This window comes from Protobothrops mucrosquamatus, unplaced genomic scaffold, assembly GCF_001527695.2.
Source record: "Protobothrops mucrosquamatus isolate PMUCROS unplaced genomic scaffold, P.Mucros_1.0 scaffold2453, whole genome shotgun sequence".
NCBI classification, from domain to species: Eukaryota; Metazoa; Chordata; class Lepidosauria; order Squamata; family Viperidae; genus Protobothrops; species Protobothrops mucrosquamatus.
In genome coordinates this window covers 144498-160300 of record NW_015388525.1, presented here as the reverse complement: position 1 = coordinate 160300, position 15803 = coordinate 144498, and the positions used below count along the sequence as shown (strand labels likewise).

Genomic DNA, 15803 nt, shown 5'->3' with positions numbered 1-15803 from the left:
AGAGGGTGGGAGCTCCCACAGAGAAGGCCCTCCCCCTTGGGGTCGCCAGCCGGCACTGTCTGGCCGACGGCACCCTGAGGAGACCCACTCTGTGGGAGCGTACCGGTCGGTGGGAGGTAATCTGCGGCAGAAGGCGGTCTCGAAGGTATCCGGGTCCGATGCCATGGAGCGCTTTAAAGATGATAGTCAACACCTTGAACCGCACCCGGAAGGCCACAGGCAGCCAATGCAGCTCGCGCAGCAGCGGTGTTATATGGGAGCGTCGAGTCCCTCCCAACACCGCCCGCGTGGCCGCATTCTGGACTAGCTGGAGCCTCCGGGTGCTCCTCAAGGGGAGCCCCATGTAGAGAGCATTACAGTAGTCCAGGCGGGAGGTGACAAGGGCAGCTTGTATCTTTCAGCTGAACTAAAATTGCATACAATGATTCAGTCCAACAGTCAGTACTTCTCTGGTTGTTTTGTGACAAATTGGTATGGATTTCTGACTCCTAATTACTTCATAATATCAAAAACCAATATTAATCAATTAATGGTTAATATCAATATATTATCATGATATATAGTATATGATAATAATCAATAAAAATCATTGTCAAATTTGGATAACCAGACTCTTTGATGGATCTTAAGAATGTCACTACACACACGTACACATAATAGCTTCTATAAATGTGACATCTGCCCTCTCTTAATTTATTGCACTTCACAGTTCAATAGTGAGGCTTACTCTGAATGATTATGGGATATTTAATGCTAATAGATCTTTAATATAAAGAGCAGAGACAGGATATTTTTCCTTTTTTATTACTAGCTGGCAAGAAGAGTGTCATTGCTTTCCCTCTTAAAAGAAAAAAGATCCTTCACTATATCACTCCCCAAAAACTAAAAACTAAAAAAAAAAGCCTTTTCTGCTCCTTATTCTTCTTGCTTGATGATTGAAATGATTTGCTGGGCTAAAATTTAGCATTTTCCGATGTAAAAAGTAACACACATGCAGGCTGATAATAGAATGGTTTACAGCAAAATATAAACATCATTGGACAAGAACAGAAGAGGCATAGAAAAATTATAATATATTCAAACGTTAGACACATCGATGTTGTTCAATGAAAAGATTACAGTGGGCTGGCCTCACCTAAGGTCTAATTTGAACAGAAGACTGGGCAATTCTGTCTCTCTGTCATGTATGAGTCCATCATGGAAATGTTGCATATTGTTTATATTTATATGTTTATATTGTTCTTGATACAACATCTCTTTCAACTATTAAGTTGTATCACCTGCATGATGACATAATGTTCCCCTTGCCTTCTTTTAATACTTATGAATGTTAAGTGGGTACAAAAAGTAAAGATAAAGGTTTCCCTTGTCCAGTTGTGTCCGATTCTAGGGGGGTGGTGCTCATCTCTGTTTCTTAGCTGAGGGAACCAAGATTGTTCAAAGATGCTTCTTTGGTCATGTGGCCAGCATGGCTACATGCTGAGCACATGGAATGCTGCTACCTTCTGACTGAAGTGGTACCTATTTATCTACTTGCATTTGCATGCTTTCACACTGCTAGGTTGGCAGGAGCTGGGGCAACAAACAGGAACTCACCCCAACATGCAGTACTTGGGTCTCAAACTGCCTATTGTCTCGTTGACAAGCTCAGCATCTTAACGGTTAGACCACTGTGCCCCTTGAATGGGTACACAGCTGGCAAAAAAAAAATGCAAATACTCAAGGAACGTTAATTGCCCCTTATCAAACTGAGAGTGAAAGCAAAAGTGTCACCAGATCATCAGATCCCCCAAGCCTTCAAGTGTTCCACATTTTTTTTAAAGTTCTTAATGAAATAGCTTCTTGAATACTTCATTTAGGAGTCAGAATGAAATGCACAGATACAGAAGAGATATGCCTAGCTTAGCCATACTAGAAAAAGATCTTGGAAGAATAATTGGCTACAAACTGAATGCGAGTTGCGTGGGTGCAGAAAAAAAATTCACAGCAATTTAAGGTTGTTACAGAGTATAGTTGTCCTAGTGGAGGAAGTAATTATCCTACTTTATCCTTCTATTAAATTTTGTTCCAGTGCTGAGCACCAAAGTTTAAGATGATTCAGATAAATTGGGACAGGTTCAGAGAAAGGTATAATCTGAGGCCTGGAAATTAAGTTCTACCTGAAGAGATGGAAGTAACTGAAAATGTTTAGGAAAAACTGAAAGAGTTATAACAGCACTCTTCAAGTATCTGAAACTTGATCAAGGCATGGCTTGTACTGACTCAAAGCATAAGAAACTGAATAATGGTTTTATTTTATTTTATTTATATTTGAATTTATATCCCGCCCTTCTCCCGTAGGACTCAGGGCGGCTGACAATCTATTTAAAATACATACAAAACAATACAAATTTAAAATTAATTAAAAAGAATATTAAATATTTGTCGAATTTAAAATATAATTAAAACCCCCTTAAAAATTACCCTAGGCCAGTCCTGCAAGCTGGAATAACCAAGTNCCAGTGTCAGCCGTGGGTCCAGGAGGACACCCAAGTTGCGTACCCGATCCGAGGGGGCCAGTGTTTCGCCCCCTATAGTCAGCGATGGAATCAGCTGACTATGCCGAGGCGCCGGTAACCACAGCCACTCGGTCTTGGAAGGGTTGAGCCTGAGTCTGTTCCTCCCCATCCAGACCCTCACGGCCTCCAGACACCGGGTCATCACGTCATCATGCTAGGCGACTGGTCATCATGCTAGGCGACTGGTGGCACTCGGATATTGCCATATCCTAAAAGTGATACAATGGGTGAAAAGGTTGAAAAGCCCTGCTATAAGCCATATTGTTTGATTTATTTGGATTTGGATCAAGATGTTGTAGAAACCCAGTGGTTGACCCTTGTGAGCTTAACACATTGTGTGAATTGATTAGAGGTTCGGAGGTGTTTCAAGCCCACAGATTTGGGAAATAAAAAGTACCCACGGAACCTTTCCTCAAATCAGCAAGCTGACTCATCTCCTTTCTCCAACAAATGAAATTGATTTCTGGGAAAAAAAAAATCTCTTTGGGATGTCCAGTAAAGAGACAAAAAAGAATCTTTTGTTGAATCAACGCCATTTTAATATCGCAGGATATTCAACAGCCTTAATGATTCTCTGCCTCACTTTTTTTTCGGTGCTGTTGTAAATTTGAATGGTCATTAAACAAATAGTTTTTAAGTTGAGGACTATCAGTAGTACTTTGTTAGGGTTTAATTAAGAGGAGTTTCATCCGCCGTTAACCTGAGTGAATTTTCAGGGTCTGAAATGGTCTCTCTCACCTGTGTTTTTGTTTTTGTTTTGTGGTGCTTTCTCCCCCCCCCTAGAAATTGAGTGAGAATAAAAAGGCCAGATTCATTAAGTACGTCAAATGGACACCGAACAAGCCTTCAAGCTTTGTCACCGTTGCCAAACTGGTCAGAGGTGAGTCTATGCTGGTTTCTTTTTCTGCTCAAGATTCTTTGAAAGAAAATGCATGCCCAATTTCTGTGCTTATGGTAGAAGTATAATAGATATTTCTAGCCTCCAGGGCAGGGAGCGTGGAGCTATGTATTTGTTATTTCTTTTAAGAAAAACTCACCGGGGTCAGTGCTGAACCGAACAATTACAAATGTAAAACCTGTGGTAGGTGGGTTTTCTTTGGATTCAATAGTGGGTTGGTTAATTTCATAAGATCCAATAATATGTTTGCCAAAGAGAATCTGGCATGGACCTCAGAGAAAAGGGTCCCTGATTTGTAAAGGGATGTGAGACAGCGAGGTACACAAAGGGATGATAGACAACTGGGTAGAACAGGGGTAGTCAACCTTGGCTCTTTTATGATTCGTGGACTTCAATTCCCAGAATTCCTGAGCCAGCTTAGCTGGCTCAGGAATTCTGGGAGTTGAAGTCCACGAGTCATAAAAGAGCCAAGGTTGACTACCCCTGGGGTAGAAGGTCATTTTAAATCCCACTTTTCCCCTTTTTTCTGGAAGACAAATTACTATTATATGGCGACTCGGAGGGATTTCTCTGGAGTCAGACTCCGCAAATAGAGGAGGAAGAGGTGGAGGAGGAACAGGAGACCGAGGATGAGGATGAGGATGAAGAAAAAGAAGAGGAGGAAAAGGAGGAGGAAGCAGAGGAGGAAGAGGAAGCGGAGGAGGAAGTGGAGAATCAAGAGGAAGAGGAAGACGCATCTAAGGACTGGCAAAAGAGGAAGGTGAGACAGGTTCAGAAAAATGGGTGCCCATCTCTCCTGGGTTATGCCACGTGAGCAAGAATTGATGTCATGTCAGCTCAGTCAACTGATTGACAACAACACTACTGCTCCCATTTGCCGACTCCTTTGCCATGACACTGGAGGGAATGACCACTTCCAGGGCAGATTCCAAGTCCGTTCTCCTTCACATAGAGATACCAGTTACTGGATCCAATTTGGGTCAGTCACGAGGATCAGAGCTTTAATCTTCTGAGCTTTTGGACTCGTGCAGGAACCCATCCTCAGGAAACTTCTCTCTCACCAGAATGTGTGCTGTTGAGCTGTTCAATGTGTGGTGCCTAGTTGTGTATGGATTTTTAATGGTTGATTGGGGTGTTGAGGACCGGTTATTAAGATGTTGGCTGTGGTTTCCTTGTGCTGTCAAGTCCTTGGCTCCTGAATATCTGATAAGCTGTGGTAAATCAGTACCCTTGTTGACTGACAAGGGCTCCGTTTCCCAGGCTTCAATCATTTCCCTGGCTATTTTTGTACCTGCTTGGCCAACAATCTGAATAGCTGCGAAATTGAATGTATGTCCTTGTCCTTTGCAATGTGAGGCTACCAATGAGTTTGGGTCTCTTCATCTGATCGCTCACTCGTGTTCTTGCAATCTGATGGTTAGCGTCCTCCCTGTCTGTCCTACGTAGTCACAGGGCAATCCACACAGGGGATCCTGCCAATTACTGTTGTTCAACTAGGCCTGATGCAACTGCTAAAATTTACTCCAGCTCATCTTCTTTCCTCCTTAGATCCATTGTGACAAAATTACAGCTTTGCATCTGGTGGGAGACTGGATTGTAACGGCCTCCTGTGACCAGGATGTGAAGATTTGGGATGGCAGCACAATGAAGCTGGTGAGTGACTCTGAAGATGCGGGGCTGAAATTGGGCAGATGTCATCACTGGTCTCACCTTGTTCTCCCTCAATGCAAGTTTCATTTCCCCAACTGTGTCTTTTCCCACATGCCAAATGCACTTGAAACACATTTGATGGCCAGAATGCCTAGAGTTAATCTAGAGATCCCTGCTTCTTACATAATTTATTTAGACAAAAATTCTATCTGCCAATAATACTGGTTTTAGGACCAAGACTTGGATCAACTATTTACTGTATATATTTCTAGTTAGACAGGGAACCCCTGCTACCCTCTTTTGTTGTTGTTGTTAATTGCGAAGTGATGTCCGACCCATCGCAACCCCATGGACAACGTTTCTCCAGGTCTTCCTGTCCTCTACCATCTTCTGGAGTCCATTTAAGCTCACGCCTACTGCTTCAGTGACTCCATCCAGCCACATCATTCTCTGTCATCCCATTCTTCTATTGCCCTCAATCTTTCCCAGCATTAGGCCCTTCTCCAGTGAGTCCTTCCTTCTCATTAGGTGGCCAAAGTACTTGAGTTTCAGCTTCAGGATCTGGCCTTCTAAAGAGCAGTCGGGGTTGATCTCTTCTAGGACTGACCGGTTTGAACGCCTTGCAGTCCAAGGGACTCGCAGGAGTCTTCTCCAGCACCATAGTTCAAAGGCCTCAATTCTTTGGCGCTCAGCCTTTCTTATGGTCCAACTTTCACATCCATACATTGCAACTGGGAAAACCATGGCCTTGACTATACGCACTTTTGTTGGCAGGGTGATGTCTCTGCTTTTTAGTATGCTGTCTAGATATGCTACCCTCTTTAGCTAAACTCTATAGAGCAGTGTTTCTCAACCTCAACAACTTTACGATTTGTGGACTTCAAGTCCCAGAATTCCTCAGCCAGCATGCTAGCTGGAGAATTCTGGGAGTTGAAGTCCACACATCTTAAAATTGCTAAGGTTGAAAAACACCGCCATGGAGTGTATAAAAACATTTTAAGACTTTTTCTCACCGTAAGTAGACAGTCTCTCTCTCCCAAAGTTGCAAGCCAACTCAATATTTTGCATTCTTCTGCTGATGTCTCTTTTCTACTATACCCCCCCCTCTCTTGGTTACAGATTGGCCAATTCCGATGCCGGGCTCCAGTTTCCTGTCTCCAGCCCTGCCCTCGGAAGGACTCTTCGGTCCTCGTAATGGTGGGAGATACTCTGGGCAGTGTTTATTTTCTGGATTGGGACTGCCTTCCTGTGTGAGGAGCTTTCAAATGCCACTTCAGCCTCTTCTGACCTGTTCAGATGACCCTTTTGTTTCTTGTGACCTCAAAATGGTTCCTGGATTGCGATTGGTGGCGGCTTAATAACCACGAGACTTTTGATTGAGCCTTACAATCAGGAGAAATCAAAATTCCAAACTCCACTTGATCATAGCGGAGCCTGGATTGAATACAGTTACCACATGGTGTACACGGGAATACCTAAATTGATATGGAATTCAAAGAGATTTTTCACCTAAGATTTAAACTGAATTAAAATTAATTTCCCTTCGCTGTATGTAGTGAGTCTTTAGTATTTTTTTTCTTTACGTATGTTTTTTTTTAGCCCCGTCTCTCAGCCCAAGCCACCATTATACTTTTTCTCGCCGAATATTTGTGAGAGCATTAAGACCATCCTATTCTTGGGTTATATATTACAGAAGAAACTAGGTATTATATTAAAACAGACCTGGAATTTAAATTTGCTCACTGTCAACTTACATTAAGCCCTCAAATTATGGCCACAGTTAGGACCAGAATTTCCGTTGCTAACCAAAGTGATGGTGAAGTGAGATTTGCTCGATTTCATAAACCTTTTTTTAACTGTGGTTTTATGTAAATCAGTGCAGTTAAATTAATCACTTGGTGATTAATCTGGCTTCTCCCATTGATTTTGCTTGGGAAGATCGCAGACCACCACATGACCACATGACCCTGGGAGGCCGGCAACCATCATAACTACATGCTGGTTGCCAAGCACCCGAGCTTTGATCATTTTGACTGTGGGGATGCTGTGATGGTTGTGTGAGGGACGGCAGTAAGTCATTTTCAGTGTTGTAACTTTGAACAGTCACAAAACGAATTGTAAGCTGAGGACGACCTGCTACATTCCAACTCCCTTAATAGCCGCTGAGGAGTTATTCAGCTGTTTAATGTCCATATCCAGAAGCTCTAAATTAAGATTTTTATCTGGACTTTCTTAAACCTGGCATTCTTGCCTGGCATTCTAATGACACCTCTATGGATCTGTTTGGAGGAATGATGGGGTTCAAATGCCCTGCAAATAATACATCTAGTATTTGGGGTTCCTGCCCCCAGATGAAAGATAAGTCATAGCTAAGAGTAATTTTGAGGTACGTTCACCATCCTGTGCATGAACATACGATCTGGGCCCAGAATAAAATGGGTCTTGGTTGGTTGGGCAGAAGTGATTGGGTGACAGAGCAGGACAAAACCAAGGACATCAGCAGAAGGAGAAGAAGGGAGGAAACACTCCTGAGTTGATGGTCTGTGCTGCAGATTTTGTTTAATCCGGAACCCAGAAAGTCCAAAGCATTTTGAGATTACGTTCTGCATAACTGTGGCTGATTGTCTGTGGAGATTCTCGGTCATCCAGGTCACGGTTGTTCCATGCCTGTTTTTCAAAAGGCAACTGGACTTTGTTTTTCCATGAAGACATTTCGCTTCTCATCCAAGAAGCTTCTTCAGTTCTGACGGAATGGTGGGCGATGGAAGGATTTATATTTCTTGCAGTAAATCCTTCCATCCTCCACCATTCCGTCAGAACTGAAGAAGCTTCTTGGGTGAGAAGAGAAATGTCTACAAGTTGTCTCCAATTGTCTTTTGGAAAAAGCATCTCTGGGACAACTGTGGCTGACTTAAAACAATTTGACTCATCCCCCTGAAGATTCGAAACATTTTATGCACCTGCATAGTGAATATTTGGTCTACTAGAGCAGGGCTTTTCAACCAGTGGTACGGGTACCACCTGTGGTACATTGGCACCTGGCAGGTGGTACGCGACCATCCTAGAAAAGTGGTAGTGGGAGAGGGGAATGAGCTGAACTGGTGGCAGCACCGCACAAGCCTGAGTGAGAGATGGCTGAAGCTGCAGGGCTGTCAGGGCTCAGCGGAAGCGCCAGGATCAGTGCTTCTTCGGGACTGTCAAGGCTTAGCGGAAGCACCAGGATCAGCGCCAGGCTCCAGCTGGAGCTCGGTGCTGATCCTGGTGCTTCTGCTGAGCCCAGAAGAAGCGCCGATCATTTGAAATGTTGCAGCATCTCCAAGGCCTTGTGATTTACATTCAGATGCTTGGCAACTGATTCATATTTATGACGGTCACAGTGTCCCAGGGTCTTGTGAAGTGACCAAAACCTGCTGCAACCACCCAGCAGACGGGGGGAATAAAAACCAAACACCCCCCCCACCCCACCCCCGCTACCAATCCTCAACAGAAATGCTCACAACAATGAAAACCTCGGACAGGAGGAAGAGCGCTGCCGGGTGGGCAGGCAGATGTCTTGCTTGGCTGTGCCTTGGGGGGGCACTTTTTTCAGTGCCATTGTAACTTCGAACAGTCACTAAGTGAACTGTTGTAAGTCAAGGACTACCTGTACTCTTTTCCTTTTTTTTTTTTTGTCCTCAAGTTTTTGACACCTTGCTGGTGGTACTTGGATGTTGCCATATCCTAAAAGTGGTACAATGGGTGAAAAGGTTGAAAAGCCTTGTACTAGAGATGGAAGGACTATGCTATATAAAAATAAAAATTATACTAATTGAAAGATACAAAGAAATGTTGTCATTTTCCTCCAAGTCCCCAAATCACTAACATACACCAAAGAACGGAGTGAATATATTCCTTTATTTAAAAAAAAAATCCAAGAAATTGGTGTGTTTCTATTGGAACTAATTTTCAGACCATCCAAGAAAAAATAACGACCACCTGGAAATTCTGAGGATTAGCTTTCCTTCATAGCATAGTTTTTGTCATTCAGGAGCAAACTTCATAGCAGAAAAGTAAATTAAAACACGGCAAAAGTTTTCTAACCCGTGATAAAGAGTCAGTTTCAGGAGTTGCGCTCTCAGCCTCTCAGCCAGAAAGCACTTGACATGTCCCATGGAAAGAGAACCATCCATATGCTTCAAGATGTCACTCTTATGCCAGTTTTTCTTCTCCATTTTTTTCACCCCATTCACCACAGCTGTACAAAATTGAAGCGCACCTTCAGAAGGTATTTCATACGCACCTGGCAGGGGTCATAGACAATGAATTCATTGTAATTCAGGGTATAGCCACGAGGGTTTGCTATCCCAGTTTCTACAGCTGGGCCCAGGGGAACAGTTGCATCATGCCTGGGCAGGAAGGAAAGAGACAAGGCCACTGTGTTGAGTCCTGCAGATCCTGCCACAGTTCCATCCGTCAATTCCCAAGGTTTTAAAAGGAGAAAGCCCTAATTTTATATAATTAAAGTTAAGCTGCTCCGTGCCAATGGCGAGTGTAAAGACATCCAACCATAACCCAAACTAGACTGTGTTGTTTCTCTGTGTCATATTTGTGGGGGTGTGCATAATTCTGTATTTATTTTTGTCATATGTAGTGTATATTGGAGGTGGTGACCCTTTGAGAGCTGTATGCAATGAAATTTCATTTTAATGTATGCTGATTAGTGTACATTCAAAGTGACAATAAAGTTTCTATTCTATTCTATTCTATTCTATTCTATTCTATTCTATTCTATTCTATTCTATTCTACTCTACTCTACTCTACTCTACTCTACTCTACTCCTATTCCCATTCCATTCCAGGTCCCAGTCTCCTATCCTATCCTATCCTATTCCATTCCTATTCCTATTCTCATTCCCATTCCATGTCCCAGTCTTCTATTCTATTCTATTCTATTCTATTCTATTCTATTCTATTCTATTCTATTCTATTCTATTCTATTCTATTTGAATATCAAGACTGAAAATTAAGTATTTTTGTATATCTTTGCATGTTGGCTTTCTTCTTCTTCAAAAAAAGAGCATTTTGTTCAACCACAATGACTTTTAAAAATTGTAAAAGAGGTACAAGTCTCACAAAGCTACAGAATCAATATGAAATGTGATAAGTTTTATCTAATGGTTAGAGCACCAAGTTAGATACTAGGTGAGGGTAAGTTCTAGCCCTGGCTTAGGCATGAATGCCGGCTGGGTGACTTTGGACCAGTCACACAACTCTCAACCCAACTGACCTCACAGGGTTGTTGTGAGGAAAATCACAGAAAAAAGGAGTACTGGGTACATACGTAGCCTTGGGTTATTTAATAATAATAATAATAATAATAATTATTATTATTATTATTATTATTATTATTATTATTATTATTATTATTATTATTAATAATAATATAAAAGTTGGAAGGGACCTTGGAGGTCATCGAGTCCAACCCCCTGCTCAGGCAGGAAACCCTATACCTTTTCAGACAAATGGCTTTCCAGTCTCTTCTTAAAAACTTCCAGTGTTGGAGCATTCACCACTTCTGGAGGCAGGCTGTTCCATTGGTTAATTGTTCTAACTGTCAGGAAATTTCTCCTTAGTTCTAGGTTGTTTCTCTCCTTGATTAGTCTCCATCTATTGCTTCTTGTCCTGCCTTCAGGCGCTTTGGAGAATAGCTTGACTCCCTCTTCTTTGGGGCAGCCCCTGAGATATTGGAACACTGCTATCATGTCCCCCCTCATCCTTCTCTTCCTTAAACCAGACATTCCCAATTCCAGCAACCGTTCCTTATATGTTTTAACCTCCAGTCCCCTAATCATCTTTGTTGCTCTTCTCTGTACTCTTTCTAGAGTCTCAATATCTTTTTTACATCGTGGTGACCAAAACTGGATGCAGTATTCCAAGTGTGGCCTTACCAAGGCATTGTAAAGTGATATTAATACTTCATGCGATTTATAATAATAAAAGCAGGAAATAAATATTCTACCTATGTTATCGTTTTGTTTCTTTGTATTCCAAATCAGGGAGACAGAGTGTGGAAGAAACTTGTGTCCCGGACAGGTAGTCCTCGACCTACGACAATTGAGCCCAAAATTTCTGTTGCCAAGTGTGACATTTGTTAAGTGAGTTTTGGCCTATTTTACAACCGTTCTTGCTACAGCTGCTAAGTGAATCACTGCAGTTGTCAAGTTAGTTACACGGCTGTTAAGTGAACCTGGATTCCCCACTGACTTTGCTTCTCAGGTGGTCCCAAAAAGGGGATCACATGACTCCGGCACGCTGCAACCGTCGTAAATAGGAGCCAGTTGCCAAGCGTCTGAATTTTGATCACGTGATCCACAGGGATGCTGCAATGGTCATAAGTGTGAAAAACAATCATAAATCACCTTTTTTAGTTCTGTTGTAACTTTGAGCGACCAGTAAATGAAATGTAAGTCGAGGATTACCTGTATTTCACTATACCAGGGGTAGGCCACCTCGGCGCTTTTATGACTCGTGGACTTCAACTCCCAGAATTCCTGAGCCAGCCTGGCTCAGCTTGGAAACCTCTGCCTTTCCCCTCAGCATGGCTGGCTCAGGAATTCTGGGAGTTGAAGTCCACGAGTCATAAAAGAGCCAAAGTTGCCTACCCCTGCACTATACCCTCTTTTAAAAACCAGATTTCAGCATTTTTTTTCCTCCCCTCTAATTCAGTGTTTCTCTATCTTAGGAATTTTAAGACATGTGGACTTCATCTCTCAGAAGTCCAGAATTCTGGGAGTTAAAGTCCATTTTCTTAAAGTTGTCAAGGTTGAGAAACACGGCTTCAGTTCTCTCCTTGATTGCTTAAATCAGGGGGTCCTCAAACTTGGCCACTTTAAGACTTGTGGACTTCAACTCCCAGAATTCCCCAGCCTGGAATTCTGGGAGTTGAAGTCCACAAGTCTTAAAGTGGCCAAGTTGGAGGACCCCTGGCTTAAATCATGCTCTCCCATGGTGGCACCAGTCAGACTGCGCTGGCTAAATGTTGTGGGTGTGTCCTACCCATCTTCCCAGGTTAGGGGAAACTGACAAGTAGTAATTTTTCATCCCAGCTCCTCCCTTCCCATCATCCCAAACTCACAGAGAAACACAACTGGCTGGAGCAATTTTGCCTAAGCCTTTGGTACTGTGTTTGCTGGCTGGCAGTCGTTCTGCTTCTGGATCGGCCTCCAACAGTTCATTGCACTCTCCTAGCGCAACCTGTAAGCAAATACAGAACTTAAGTGCTGACTCACCTGTATTGCATAGATCAGGGGTGTCAAACTGCTGTCCCGCAGGCCAGATGCGTCACACTGAAACCGCACCAACCCCATTGCCGGCAATGGGGGAAAAGTCGTGATACGTCGCGACACGTCACGTGACGTTGCGAGTTTGACACCCCTGGCATAGATGCTGTTTAATAGACAAAGAAAGAAGGGGATTACAGTTGAGGTGCTGGCCAAAAAAAACAAACAAACCAGGAAACCAGAGAGTCAGTTTACATCTAGGTGCAAACCCACAGAATAATAAGAGTTGGAAGAGACCTTGGAGGTCTTCTAGTCCAACCTCCTGCATTAAAAATATATATATAAATGTACCCTGATTATGAACTTAACTCCCAGCACAAAGAATTAGGCAAGTAGAATGATGTAACTAGATTAGAAATAACAGAATAACAGTTTTAAGGGACCTTGGAGGTCTTCTAGTCCAACCCTCTGCTCAAGCAGGAAACCTTGTACCGTTTCAAACAAATGGTTGTCCAATCTCTTCTTAAACATCTCCAGTGATGGAGCACCCACAACTTCTGAAAGCAACTTCGTTTCACTGATTAATTGTTCTAATTGTCAGGAAATTTCTCATTATTGGATCGGTTCTCTCCTTGATTACTTTTCATCCACTGCTTCTTGTCCTGCCTTCAGGCCCTTTGGAGATTACGTTTGACCTCCTTTTTTTTTTTGCGGCAGCCCTTTAGATATCAGAACACTGCTATCATGTCAACCCTAGTCCTCTTTATTAAACTAGACCAGGGGTCTGCAACCTTAAACACTCAAAGAGCCACTTGGACCCGTTTCCCAGAGAAAAGAAAACACTGGGAGCCACAAAACGTGCGGGCACAAGCGCGCGCGCACACGAGAGGTTGGGAGCTTGATTAAAGAGTTTAATTAAAAAGAAATAGAGGCTGCTGTGCATGAGTTCTCTCTCTCTTTCTCTCTCTCTCTTTCTCTCTCTCTGTCTCTCCCCCCCCCTCTCTCCAATCTTCTGCTCACCTGGCAAGCTGGCTTCAGGTTGTTCTCCAACAAGCTGACACACATTATTCAGCTAGCTCTCTCCTGCCCTTCCTGCTTCCTGCAGAGACGCAGCAAAGGGACGAGCCCCGCCCAATAAGCTTGTCAGCTTGTCGGAGAACAACGTGAGACCACTCTCTTTTTTACTTACACACACACAAAGAGAGAGAGAGAGAGAGAGAGAGAGAGAGAGAGAGAGGAGAGAGGAGGAGGAGGAGAGAGAGAGAGAGAGAGAGAGAGAGAGAGAGAGAGAGAGAGAGAGAGAGAAGGGAAGCGCAAGTGCCTCTCTCTGTCTCTCTCTCTGCAAATGGCAGAGGAGGCTGGGAGCCGCAGGTTGCCGACCCGTAAACTAGACATACCCAATTCCTGCAACCCTTCTTCATACGTTTTAGCCTCTCACCAAGATGTCATCTCACCTCTGACAGCAGGAGGAGGCCGATGTCTTTCTCGCGAGTGGCAAAACAGTAATTGGCACTCTTAGAGGACATGTCCGCGAAGTAAATGCCTTTTCCAAACTGGGGGAAGAGAAAGAATAGGAAAAGACCTCAGGCCTGATTGTGGCCCTAAGTTGAATGAATCTTGGGTTCAGCGTAGCCTAAAGTAGATACTCACCATATAGCCCGTGATGGGTGCTTCTGGTGGTGCCACACGCAACCCCTGGCTCAAAATCCCCGCCCAGTTCCCCAGGCGAGATCCGTGCCACAGCAGCATCCTGAGAAGGGAAAGGAGGATGAAAGACGCAATTCGGAATGTAGCCCAAGGACAGGTTGAATTTCGCCTCCCTCGGCTCCTTTCTTTACCTGTTGGACAGGTCAAAACGGAAAGTGGCTTCTGAGCTTTTCTTGTTCACTTCAAAGGCCTCGACCAGAGTCATTGTGTAATCCTTGTGGGTGGGAGCATGGGTGGAGAGCAAATAGCGCTCCAGTACCTGAAGAAGGATATGAAAGCGAGCTGAGATATAACCATCAGAATGGCTCCATCTAGGTCAGTGGCCCCCAACCTTTTAGGAATTAGGGACCGGCTCTGTGGAAGTTTTTCCGTGGACCGCAGCAGGTGTGGTTTTGTGTGCTGCCTGCATCCCATGGATGGGGCTTCGCTTGTTTGTGTGACCGGATTGCTGGCGTGCCGCGGACCGGGGATTGGAGATCCTGATCTAGATTCTTCTTAGACTCGTTTGAGCTGTGGTGCTGGAAAAAGCTCCTGCATATTCCTTGGATGGAAAAGGTGACCAACAAGCAAGTACCAGAGCCCATTACACCAGACATGTCAATAGAAGGCCAACTCATGAAACTGTGTCTCACTTACTTTGGCTAGGGGGAATTCAGGGTAATTCACTGGAGAAAGCAAGTATGTTTGGAAGTGTTAGCGGTACAAGGAAACCAGGCCGTCACAGAACACAATGGCTGGACACCATAAAAGTTGACACCAGACCAAGCATAGAAAAACTCAAAGGAATGCAAGATCAGAAGATGTGGAGAAACCTGGTCCACAGAATCGCCCAGAGCTGGACTCGACTGAATGGAAAACATCATAATCACTATCATCACCATCATGTTCTTCCTTTCCTAGCTTATTCGGCTACACACCTGGAAAACATCACTGGCCTTTTCCAAGGGCTGGAGTTCACAGTCGAGACTCCTGTAGCTCCGGTCCAAAGGATGCTCCAGATCCAACTGTTCTGACTGCACATGTTTGATGCCAATACGGATCTCACTGAGAGCCTAGAAAAAGAAAATCAGCAGAGAGCAGCCATCACCAAGTGCAGGATTTTATAGGGCAATAACCATCTCAGAAGGAGCCCCTGGACACTGGAGTAGATAGATATCTGGATGACTGCCTTCCGGATGTGGTGAGAACTGGAGTCCAAAATACATGGGAGTTTGTCAGGTTGGAAAAAGCTTGGTGGAAAGTTACGACTGTAATTGCAAGGCTCAATTACTGTCGTAATTTGAGGACTATCTGTAGTCCCATCTGCCTGAAAGAATACAAGCTTTGAAACTCTCACCATGTAAAGCAGAGGTGGGGAACTACGATCCTTTTATGACTCGTGGACTTCAACGCCCAGAATTCCTGAGCCAGCCATGCTGGTTCAGGAATTCTGGGAGTTGAAGTCCACAGGTCATAAAAGGGCCATCGTTCCTCACCAGATATAAAGAAATTTAGAGATCACCTTGGTATGGAAGAACCATTAAGGAGGGACTTAGAGAAGCAACTATAATTCAGAACTTGAAACAAGCGTGATAAAGAAACTCAAGCCCTCCTTGTTTTTATTACCATAAGAAGGGACAAAAACTTGAAAAGATTTTCAGGCTTCTTATTATCCCATACTGTTATAAAACAGCACCACTGGTATCCTTTAACATCTCTCTCTTGACTACAGTCTACCTTGAAAAGCTGACA

General features: G+C 43.7%; 2 protein-coding genes across 2 annotated transcripts in view; one reads left to right on the top strand and one right to left on the bottom strand.

Moving 5' to 3' along the window:
• TEP1 (telomerase associated protein 1) overlaps positions 1-6634 on the top strand; it is a 33538-nt gene extending 26904 nt beyond the window's left edge. Inside the window, exons 19-22 of the mRNA XM_029285905.1 lie at positions 3342-3438; positions 3990-4216; positions 5005-5109; positions 6226-6634. Coding sequence (XP_029141738.1) covers positions 3342-3438; positions 3990-4216; positions 5005-5109; positions 6226-6360 — 564 coding nt within the window. The 3' untranslated portion in view covers positions 6361-6634. The remainder of the gene's footprint in view (positions 1-3341; positions 3439-3989; positions 4217-5004; positions 5110-6225) is intronic.
• Positions 6635-9023: 2389 nt separating this feature from the next.
• PARP2 (poly(ADP-ribose) polymerase 2) overlaps positions 9024-15803 on the bottom strand; it is a 28910-nt gene continuing 22130 nt past the window's right edge. Inside the window, exons 20-25 of the mRNA XM_015825030.1 lie at positions 14990-15124; positions 14204-14331; positions 14016-14115; positions 13820-13918; positions 12221-12339; positions 9024-9491 (exon numbers count right to left, since the gene is read on the bottom strand). Of these exons, the coding sequence (XP_015680516.1) occupies positions 9332-9491; positions 12221-12339; positions 13820-13918; positions 14016-14115; positions 14204-14331; positions 14990-15124 (741 nt within the window). The 3' untranslated portion in view covers positions 9024-9331. The remainder of the gene's footprint in view (positions 9492-12220; positions 12340-13819; positions 13919-14015; positions 14116-14203; positions 14332-14989; positions 15125-15803) is intronic.